General features: G+C 41.4%; 1 protein-coding gene across 2 annotated transcripts in view; it reads left to right on the top strand.

The window, feature by feature from the left end:
* Positions 1-12,309, top strand: part of UBN2 (ubinuclein 2) — a 1,320,634-nt gene that overhangs the window by 832,799 nt on the left and 475,526 nt on the right. For both annotated transcript variants that reach the window (XM_069652705.1, XM_069652704.1), the window contains exon 13: positions 9,378-9,420. In XM_069652705.1, the coding sequence (XP_069508806.1) occupies positions 9,378-9,420 (43 nt within the window). The remainder of the gene's footprint in view (positions 1-9,377; positions 9,421-12,309) is intronic.

Raw genomic sequence — 12,309 nt, 5'->3', positions numbered from 1 at the left:
GATAGCTAACTAAAGTCTTACTGCCAGTAGGATTTAAGGAAAACGCCTCTAACAATCTCTGCATAGCATGTGATCTAAGCAGATCCACAAGCCTCAGAAGGCATACATTACTCAACATAATCGTATTTCTGATGCTTGTATCTGCTTAGTTTCACATGCGGCCACCCTGCCTCCCCTCCTGGAGTCGAAGGTGCATAGATGTTTCTTGCTCTTTTGCTATTTTTCTGCTTTATTACATCTGTACTCGCGCTACACTTCATTCAACCTAGTGTCAGAAACAAAACCATCGGAGGGACCTCGGCGCGTGAAGCACCATGGGTACAGGAGACGTCACACTAGGGATAGTATTACTGACACGACCAGTCGACGTCCCTTTTAGAGTTTCAAAAACAAATGATGTAATACTCAGAGTAACACTAGATGAGAATCAGAAATAAGATTACAGCGAGTAATGTATGATATATCAAAAACAAGAAAGGTAGCCTAAAATGGAGTGCTCAGCCTTTATTAAACGGCTGGTGCTCATGGGCAAGATGGGCTACACCTGTAAACATGAAGAACAAGAAATCCCAAATGTGCCTAAGGTGTGACTGCCTCCCATAGCAGGGATTCAAACAATGCCTGGGCACACATAACGTGCTTGGTTAAATGTATTAGTGCAATTACAGACCAAAAGGATTGTTATGACCTATACAATCCACATGCACTAGGTAAAGATAAAATAATTTCCTCCCACGGGTAAGAAAAACGCCACACATTCCGCCCAAACAGGGGCTTCCTCAGGCTATTATTACCAGTACTATGTGTTTGTTTCCTTCTCTACATACCAAACGCAGGCCACCATTCACTCCCCCTCAATCCCGGTCATGTGATGATCATAGAGTATGGCGATGCAAATGATGACGCCATTTTGGAGTGGACGTCTTTAAATTACATATAGTGTGTCCACAATATCTATTGCTCAATATTAATGGACCAGTTTAAGTCTCTATGTGTAAGACATATGTTTTAAAGTCACATAAAATAAAGTATGTTAAGGTCAAAGGTACCGACTGATATCCCATGTTGACATAATAACCTTCAATTATGGAAACATGGGTCCGCTAGTGCGTGTTTATTTTTCCAGCGCCAGCATTGCATCATCAAATATTAATATCCTGGGGGAAGTGTGCGGACTGATAAGCAACAGTACCTCAGTTTAACACTATTGTTGCCAAGGAACAGTCATTTAGTGTATGTGATACATTCTTATTCATTACCTTATCTCTTCTAAATATAAGGTATACCCATCCAAATGTCAACCTACCATTGGGTGATTTACAATTAGTTCGCCTTTGGCAATGAACTAAAAACTGAATGACTTCATATTACAGGAGCCCTCATAGTGCAAAACATAGGAAAACAACTGATATTACAAGAGAAGGCAATAAAGGTAAAAGTTCCTGAATAAATGTGTTGGGCTTCATCTACACTAAGATTCTAAAACATCTACAATTTCTCAAGGCACAATTGCCTGGTTGTTAGCAGCAAAAAAAGTGTAAATGCTAATACATGGAATTCACCATAACAGAACCCAATTCTAAATAAATCTTAACTACATCATATTTGAATTAAAATGGTTAATATAGCATAATTCGTGACAAAATACATGCTTAAACCTAAAACGTACAAATAAAGTGCACACTTTATCTAGCAGCACGATGAGATGGTTTAAAGTGCAAGTGCTACAGTACATAATTCTCAATGAGCGAATGATATCATTTTAGCAGAGACGGTCTCTAATTTTATCTGCAGTCTAATATTTTAGACTGCATTATGAGTGATAAAGATAATACTCTGGAACCATAAGAAATGTTAAAGTGCTAGTGTGTCTGTATATATTGAATACCGATATCTAATCTATGAAGAAGTGTGTATAAATGTCAGATGTTCTCTTGGTGATCACCTCTACATATCATCTCATGCACATATCATGTCTCACCATCTCAACAGCTACATGGTAAATGTCATTATCTCATCTACAACTCTGGTGTAGGAACAGAAGGAACAATTGGAAAAACAAATCAAGACGAGGATGCCGGACAAGGAGACAATACGAGCAGGAGAACACGCTGTGGGAGAGGACAGGGGGGGGAGGGGTCGAGGAAGGAGGACTTACAATTGAACATGTTCAACATATCATCCAGACCCATCACTCATTGAAGAATCTGTTCTGAAATTAGGTATTTCATTCTGCCCCACCCATGCCTATGAATTTACATCCACACAGATCGAAGTCTTTAAATGTGTGCGGAAATTAAAACTCGCCAAATAGGTTCTTTCTTAATATGTAAAAAGTGTGTCGCTATTAAGTAGAGGTTAAGAGCTTGTCCCCAGTCCAGAATGAAAACCTAACTGGTTTTTGCCAAGATGTTATCCCAAACCCATTGGTCCAGCTTCTTGGGGAGAGCTCTTCCAAATAACTTACAATTGGCATCGAGGGGGGAGATATTCAATTGGACTGCCTCTATTTCCCTTTTTAAATATTGGATACATCACTGCCAATGTTCAAGAATCTGGTATCCTACCAGGTTTTATTATGGTATTAAAACTGATGCTTAATATATGCACCCAAATCTCAATCAGATCTTGAAATAGATCGACCGAATTCCGTTAGTACATGGGAAGCAATTATGAAACTGTTTCATTATAGCCTCAATTACCTCTTGGGGAATTCAAGGGGAGCTAAAGTACCCTGGTCAGCAGAGCCTAAGTGTTCTCTTTGTGTATTGATCTACCCATGTACGATCATTAACATTTGTTTCAGTTCCTAGTAACTTACATTTATTAGATGGTCCATTAGTCACCAGTTCCAGAATTATTTTGGGTTATTGTCACAACATGCCTCCAATGTATCTGACCATACAACATGTCCAACTCCAATTTGCCTGCTGCAATTACTCTGTTCTAGTTTTTGCTCATTTTATTCGTTTGTGGTTTGAGGTTGCTTCTGCAAGGGCTAAGTGTAATAATTCATTACTTTCAACTGTGCCAGACTGCCATTTAATCTGAAGTGAAATCTGATGATGGTCACTGTACATTTCATTCACAACAGAAAAATGCTTTGTAAGTTGCCATTTAATGGCAGGGTTGCCAAATTAATCAATAATTGAATTCCCCCTGGTGGCCACCAATAGTAGAATTACCTTACTGGACTGGCATTGGATACTTTGCCATTGATGGAGCACAGCTCCAACTCAAATAACCATGTGTAAAATGTTAGGTAATTTCAGCAAGTGCATGGATCGACTCTAATCTACACAAGTTCACCTTGATGTGCTCTGGTAATAGCACTGACACTTCACATTTTCAATATATTCTAAGTGTAGCAAAGCAAGTAAATAAAGAAATGGAACCAGGTAAGTAATCAATACTTGGAGAACAAAGAAGTTAGCAAAAGCTATATAAAACCTTAGAATAAAGGTTCCAACATTAAGAAGTCCTTCCCTGACTAGAAAGGAGGTGAAGTCCCCATAAGTCTTTTCAGGGGGCTAGGAGTCTATGTAGGAAGATTGAACAAGTGTTGGCTTGAGCCAACAAGCAGTTGCAAGTGGTTCACAAAGTTCAGTAAAAACAAGAGTAAAGTCTTTAAAATACCCTCTTCCAATCTAAACGCCTTCGGAGAGACCCTAGGGAGGCTACAAGGACAGAACACCAGGCTATGGAAAAGGATAGATGAGGCTAGGACTTAATGCCCCATTGCATCTTGCGCCTTGAAATACTAAGCAATGGTGTGTATAGGAATTGGGACAACAAACGTTAAGCATTTTAGGCTCATTTGTATTGGTTTGAGTAGAAATCTCTTCTTTTCAAAGTGTGTTGTTAACTTCCTAAACCTAGGCACCGGTGCCATCCTTTATTTTTCTGGGCTCACCAGGATAGTTGTTAATCAGTGAAGGCTATCTATTGTGAGAGGGACAAGGGTAGACCGGAATACAGTTACACAATATTACTTTGAAAATAAATGTCCACACATAGGTTTTATGAAAATATACTGTACATTTTGTAGAAGGGTTTCGATAAGGTGTTGATGCAGTTTACGGGTAAGGATTTTGGGTTCTGAAAGTCTCTAGTAACTTTCTTAGGGGTTTAGGTCAACAAAGTCAAAAGTGACCTGGGGCCCTAGGGTACTAACATTTACATGGCAGTCCTTGGGGGGTGCCTGGAGACTTGTGTAGGCCTAACTGAGATGGAGTCTCACATAGGAATCAATAAGAGACTGAGTGGATACATATTGGCTATGTGGGATATTGGTCCTTAAGTTGCACTGTCCCCAGTTGTAAGTACAGTACCATATGTTAAAGATTGGGCCCGATCTTAAAGGCAGGGATTGATTTTAGTGTCACTTCGGTCTCTTTCCAATGGTAATCCCATTCCGGGAAATTTTGTGGTCTGGTATCTTTGGCGGTTTCTGACCGCTGATGGTGTTTTAATGTGTGCCAAAAAACTGCTGAGCTGAGTTACAGTTTGGTTCGCTCAAGATGCACATCTAGTACTGGTAATTCCGACGGTCTCTACCTGTGTCCGTTCAGGTAAGGGGTGGTCTCCTCAGAAGCCTCATGTTACTTTTGTGTCTCTTTGGGTTGCAGTGCTTTTTTGTCTTGGGACGCAAACCCCGCAGCCTCTGCAGTTTTCGGGTGCTCTGTACCTGCCACTTTGGCCTCTTTGTGTCTGGTTTGGGCAGCAAAGCTTTCCATGAAGCAGGAGAATAAGGTTTGCCAAAGGCTGAATTTGATGGGTTAAGAGAGTGGTTTGCTGGATCCCTGCTCCCTCCCATTGCTTGAAGTCAAGTGTTGGTAGATACCAGGCAACGCTTTGGCATCTGAACCACTATTTGAAGAGTGCAGGGAATCACAGTATTTGCTTCTGCTCTTGGTGACCCGTGCCCATGTTAAACAAGATAAGAATGCCAATCCCATCATTAAACAGGAGGTTAGGACTGTAGCTGTAACTCATATTGCAATAACAGGGTTGCATGTTTGGGCAGCCACCCATTAATTGGGATAAAGGACATATTCAACTTTGACAGGTTTCTTTTCAAGCCTTCTTTCCGGTACAGATTCAGACTCTCTTCATAAACTGGTTATATCGGATTATGGCCATGCAATCGTCACTCGACCATCCAGCCATTAGCCATTACAATAAATCACAGCATCATAGTTGCCCTCGTTTTCGCAAACGGAAAAATGTATGGACATTGGAATCCAAACTGCATTTAAACTGGTTTCCTGTAGGGACAACCTAGGGGTGTGCAGGCTGTATTGCACTAGGTCTAATGGCTGTTGCCAACCAGTGGCACCTATATTCCCTCTACGGATACTCGGATTTAGGGTTATCAGGGTGGAGGAGGGGGGCTGGTGAATGAGGTGAATTCTACCTTGCGTATTGCATTTCAAATGAGCCTCTGCGGGAAGGCAGTCCAATAGCTTCTTCAGCTATAGCAAATAAAGTTGTTTTTCTCTTTTTAGAATTACAGGTGATTGTAGCCTTCCATGTTAAAAACTCACCTGTTTCTCAGTGGGTACAAGTAGAGTGGCCCGTCTATTTTGAATCCTCATGGATTTTAATCTTTCAACTAGGTTACATCCCAAAAGGTTTGCAGCGCCTGTCAACTCGGCCCTCCAGGAAAATGGAAATCATACTTTCCCATTCTGTTACAAATCCATAATATTGTGTGCTGTCTAATTTCATTTCAAGAGCAGCCTAAAGATATTTGTGCACGAAGGCAAATGCACACACTCAAGTTATTCAATCACTTCTACTTTAAGCCTTTTGCCCATTTGACTCAATTACCACCACCATATTGCCTTTATTTGAAATGGCTCATAACTGTACAAAGACCCACACGTGGGATGTACGATTCTAGATAGACCCATTGACCATCCAGCCTTAAAATGTGTATCCCAGGTGCAAGGAATATTACTAGAGACACTACACATAACAAACTTTTGCTCGTTTATCTTTTGTATACTTAATTTGATATACCACAGTTTGTCATATGGATTTTCAGAAAAACGTGCATAATCTATTCTACTAACTAAACAAAAGCAAAAAATCATCTTCTTAACACCCAAGCTATTTAACTTTTCAGCATAGATCCTGCGATCTCAGAATTGTACTCTAAAAAGCCGAAACGCTATTATGGTTTTGAAATGGCATTTCACATGTACAAACAAATGTCATGGATATTAGTATTTATTTAATGTGATATTCTCAACTGTCAAAGTAGATCTGCACGTTGAAAGAGTAGCAAACAAGTTTCTCTTCAGTGTCTCTTTCTAAGCTAAAAGTACCTTGCCTAGACAGACACCCAAAATCAATTTAGGGTCTCAACATAGTATTAACAAGGTAAAACCCTTAAATAAATATGGGATAAAGGAGTCATACAAAGTAGTTTTATTCACATTACTTCCTTACGGTTAAGTGAGTTACAGGCACGATCAGTAGAAATTGATATTCATGCGCATATACGAGAACAGGGTAGTGCAGCAAACTCACCCATTGTTTTTACTATATATAATTCACATCAGTCAGAGATCAGTGGTACCCACTTTGTTACAAGATGTATAAACTGTAAGCGAATCATAGCTACAGGGACAGCAGTCATGTACTGTTTAGATGAGACTAAAGAATTGTGAAACACAACTGAATATTAGATAGCTCTTCAACAACTGATAGTGGTAATCCCATTACAAATTTGACAGTAGCTTGTAGCATAGTTGTGTATTGAGTAAACTGTCAAACTTTGTTGATCTACAGCACACTCTGTATCGAAGTTATTTTCTACTACAGAACATATATAGAGTGCAAATTAGAGCATCATAAACCCATTTAAAAGAGACTGTTGTACAGAACTGCAAAGATGACCAACGATTTCTTAGATTTAAAAATGGTTTTGAAGAAATCTGTGTACTAACACTCCAACATTACACTGACTGCGGCTTACATGTTGAAGTCCTACTGAAATGTGTGCACACCTTCGCTATAACATATTTATGCTGCAAAAGAAAAAAAGTTGCTTTCCTAGGCCAATTGTTTTGCAGAAGCAGTTGGTTTAGGATGACGTGGTCATGAAATAGCAATCAGAATGTCATGCATTTACAGGATGAAAAAGCAATCTACATATGATGTTAGTGTATGGGGCATTGTGAGGTTTATGTTGTCGTCCTAGCAAGGCATTTATGGACAAATATTCTGAGTTTGCAGCATGGTGAGAACAGCCTCTTTTTGTCTTTTATTACGTGGTGTATTCTTCATTTTAGATTGGAGGGTAATGACATCTATTCTATTACTTTGTTCCTACATTATATAATCCTTATTTCTTACCCTTTATAAGTGATCTATTTATTTTACCTCATAAGCAACACATATACTTAGAACATTTTTCGTTGGTCCTTGGGCTGCCCATTTATCTAGACCTACAAGAGCCCATCCCGAGACCCTACAAGAGCCCATCCTGGTGTCCCTGACTTAATGCACCGTACGTCTGACAAGTTTCACGCGTTGAGACTACTACGGTGATGACCTGGTGCAGTACAAAAGCCCTAGTAATATTAATGATCCACATTTTACATTTTTGCAAAAAAAACTGACATTTCAAAACCCAACCACTAGATAGCAGATTTAGGAACATAATTACAGGTATCACGCTGCAAGCCTTTCTTTACAGGTAAGTAACCTGCTCCTTTCTTATAAAGCTTAAACGAGGATGCTCTGAAGGTGCATTCCTAGTCTTGTCCACAATCTGTCATCCTATTCCTTGGACTGGTTATCCAATGGTTTGGTTAAAGTAATTGACAGTAGGGTATTGTAGAAGGGCTATAATGTTGATTTTCAATTGTGAAGTCATTATGCAGACTGTAAAAAAGTGATACGACTCTTTTAGATATGCCTTTGGGAGATATTTGTATAGAATTGTAGATCCAGAACTGAGGTGGTTGAGTGACCCCATTTATTGGTTCATAGTGACTACTGACAGTTAAGAGAGCAAAGCTATAGTTGCATGTCACTCTGACCCCTGAGATGGCATGTCCTCAATCTTAATAGGGGCCCATCTACAATTGTATTTTCTGTCTGTGCAGCCCCTATAGTCCATCGGTACAGGTGGAGATTACGTATGGCATGAGGAGCACATAAGCAGCCTGGGCCAAAATAAAATATAATATACCTCTGGTCTCTCCACCTCCGGCTAGTGTTTTCCTCCTCCACCAAATACCAACAGAAACCTGGGAAGGCAAATCAAATGCCATCCTTCCCTTCTATGATGGCATGCAAGGAGAGTATGACTTCCATAGTCCAGTTGCATTGTCCTTGTAGGAAGAAACCACATTTAGAAGCCATCCGCAACTGTTAATATCATTGTAGCATTGGAGATTCCTTAATTCCGTAAGTGTAATTGTCTACTATTTAAAAGTGCTGATGCTACATGCCCACATTTGGGCTGGGAATGTCCTTTTGATATTGGCACTGCATAGAAGTATGGGTAAAGGACTCACGTCATTGCATTGTGCATGTATACACTGTTGAGTGTGGTCCATTAATTGGTCGTCCCGATCAGCTACTTCAAGTTATGGTAACATTTTTAAGCAATACAGTGAGTCCACGTAAGTGGTGATGTAATCAAGGTGTAAACGGCACGGAGGGCAAATGGTGGTGGTGGATCTGCCCTTCATGGCTGGCGAACTAACTGTATGTGACACATGGCAATGCTATGATTTAGGAGTGTGGGTTGCATGTAGAAGTTAAGTCACCTTTGAAAATGTGTTTGTGAGGGTAGAGGGTGGTGCCATTCCTGAGAAAACAGTGAAACAAGGGACTGCCTGCGACCTGGGGCAGGAAGGACCGAAGATGCATAGTGGGATGAAGGTGTAATAGGTGTGGTTTTAGGTGGATATACTGCATAGAACTGTGAGCTCCCCTTCATGGGAGTGTAACGTATTTGCAGTTGTATTTTAATATATGTGTGATGAGGTTTTGTTGGATTATTTGGATAAATGTCCTTTTGGAGTATGCTGTGAAAGTTCTTGTGGAGGCAATACAATGAATCTTAGCAGTATTGTGAAGGAATGAGCCAAAGCAGGCTGTGTTCCCCTAATGGGGCAAAGGTGTGGGAGTTTAGTGTCATACTGAGGTATACATGTTATACATTGAGGTCCAACGTCTAAAAGTGTGCTAATGACGTATGATGGTAATTATCACCATTCTGCTAGAAAAAGGTTTTAGGATTCCAAATTCACTGTTCTAGACATCATTATGGTTTCACTGAGTGTGCTTTTATTTAGAAGTGTGGTTTCTCAATTTGTAAATAGTTTGCCTGATATGTCTTTCTCCTTTCTTAGCGCAAAGAAGAAGGTGATCTTAGCACCCAAACCCAAAGTGAAGGTGGGTGGTCATTGTACTCTAATTCATTTGTTTATTTTGTCAATACTTCTCCATTTCCTTGCTTTATTTTTGGCCTCAATTATTGTAAAAGGCAAAATAGTAGTTGGCAAACATCTTTGGAGTTTTCTTTTTTTACTCGCAAAATGAATTTTATACTGTATTAATAAAAGGTCCATTCCATAATGGCCTGGCGAGTGTCTGTTCTTAATTGAATGTGTCCTCCCACGGATTCCTCATCTTTGATATTTTCTGCGGCAGCCGCACAATTTCGGAACCTTTTTCCATCCACCAGGTGGAGCTGTACGGCCTTGGCATTGAGCTAGGGTCCAGATGTGACCTTGATGCTGATACAAATAGCCTGCACCAGACCCGAGTGAACTCAGTTCCTTCTTTCTGCATGCACAGTACGCAATGATTGGAACACCTCAAGTAAACTTTTCCAAAAATCTCCTAAATATTCGACACAATATCGAAGCAGGAGTCTTCAATCTTTAAGTGATGTAAGAATTGCAATGGTAAAATGTAGCTAACCGAGCCTCACAGGATATGCCTGTGGTGTCTCGGCATCAGTCACAAGATGGTTGATCGTGGGTCATGTCAGTCCATGACACCGAAGGCATTGAAGTGCTCAAAATTAAAAATCGGGTGATCTTCCTCAAAGAAACGTCTGTCAGATGAGAGAGAGGTTGCGTTGAACAACCGATTTCTGGAGAAAAGAATGTTGCGAAAACATAAGAAATCTCACTCCCGTAGTGATTCCCATCACGCTTCTTTGAAGAAGAAAAAGAAAACAAGGCAGCACTCCTCAAACTGCACAGCAAAAAGACAGATATGGTTCATATCTAAATACGATGCTGCAGGGAATGGGCGTATAATGCTGGACAGCTTTCAAAGGGCAGCCCCATCGACCTTCTCTTCAGAGTCGATGGCTAATAAAAATCAGAGCCCACCGCGCAAAGTAAAGCTGGCAGGGAATCAACCAAAGACTAGTCGAGTGTGCGAAAAGCCTGAGCCCAATGTCTGACAAACCTGCAAAAGCCTTATCTTCGTTGACTGCCCAATCCATATCAACATTTTTTGAAGCCAACTCAGCACAGTCATCAAAAGGAGTATGGGCGTCGTAGTTTGACGACCCATCAGTGCCACGTTACGCACCACGATTGAGGAGAGACTTCATGTCCCCCTTTTGAAAAAATGTGCGCCGATGAGGGAGATGAGGTCCCTTTTGGATTAGATCCCATGAGGGTAATTGATCCACCTGAGGTGCTGTACTCGAAATCAGCAATGTTGCAGGCTCTCGCTAGAGAGCATCAAGGGGGAAGAAGGCTGGACACCTCGCCTGAGAGTGACCCATATCAACAGGACCCGCGTGCATACCCCCATACAGCATACAGGACAGTCATGGGTAAGGTCCCAGAGGCCCTAGCGTGGGGACCCCCTTCCAAGGTGGTCACAGAATATGACCTCACAGATATTCCTGACAAGGGTCCAGTGAAAGAACCACTTTTTACCATTTCATGCAGCCTTGAAAGACCCCATATAGAGCTTTGGTAGAAGCCCTGCTCTGTGCCAGCAGTAAGGGGTGATCTATCAAAATAGGTACAGGCCTGCATCTTTAGTTGTATTTCTTAACTAAAAACCCAGGTTTGGAGAGCCTAGTGGTCCAGGCTGCCACATCAGGAGCCAAATCCTCTGCCTGTCCATCCTTAACCCCAGGTAGGGATGACAAAAAGGTGGATGCTTGGGCAAAGATAATCTTTGCTTCAGGGAACATTGCTCTCAAGGCAGTGAACTCATTGTGCACACTGGCCAAGTACACCCCATACTGTGTGATGGAGCAAGCAGCTGAAGACATCCCAGAAGGGGTAAAGAGGGATGACTTCCTCAACATCATAGCAAATGGCAAGGAAGCGATGTGACGAGCTCTGCAATCGGGCTTGGACATCTCCAATTGTCTGGGAAGAGTAATGGATACCAGTTCAGTTTTCAGATGCTTCTTATGGCTGAGAAACTCATGTTTTACACCTGATGTGCAAGAAAATGTACACGCCCTTTCCAGCCTACAGTCTCTTTGACTCAAAAGCTGACGACACCCTGGAAAAGCTGCCATCACCCAATGCACTTCATCTGCACCCATTGCAGGCATCTACTCCAGCATGGAAGGGACCCTTTTGTTACACTGTGTCTTTCAGCCAAAGAGTAAGGTCAACCTACCGCCATACATTGAAAATTTCCCAAGCTTCGAAGAATGGCAAGGAATTACTTCAGACATGTGGGGCAAACCTAGTCTTGCCAGCGTACTGTCTGCCTTTCATCAAACATCCCCCTCTCCCAGATTGCAAAACCTCCGGACCCGCTACTCCAGCAGGACATTGCTTCCCTGCTAGAGAAAGGTGCTATAGAGTATGTACCTCTAGCAGAAAGGATTCCGAGATGGTATTCCCACTTTTTATTTGTATCCCAAAAGACTGCAACCCATCTTAGCCCTGCATGAAAATGTTGTTCAGGAAGGACACATTCAAGATGCTAACTTTTTACAAATCCTCCTGCATCTCGAGTTCCATGATGGCTGGTGTCATTGAATCTTCAGAATACTTGCTTCCATGTGCTGAAACATCCCAAGCACAGGAAGTACCCGAGATTTGTGATTGGGAGTGTGCTCCTAACAGTTCAAAGTACTGCCATTCAAGCTCCCCTCCGCCCCAAGGTTCTTCACCAAACTGCTGCGTGTGGTGGCAACTAGTCTGAGAAAGTAGGGAATTTGTGTTGTCCCTTAATTGGATGACTGGTTCATCAAAGCCTGCTCAAAAGAGCAAAGCCAAGATCACCTACATCTTGTCTGCCACTTTCTGCACAAACCGGGCTTCTGCTTCAAGAAGTCCCAGATGA

This window comes from Ambystoma mexicanum, chromosome 3p (genome assembly GCF_040938575.1).
Source record: "Ambystoma mexicanum isolate Mex_15411 chromosome 3p, UKY_AmexF1_1, whole genome shotgun sequence".
NCBI lineage: Eukaryota > Metazoa > Chordata > Amphibia > Caudata > Ambystomatidae > Ambystoma > Ambystoma mexicanum.
This window is presented reverse-complemented; position numbering and strand designations above follow the sequence as displayed.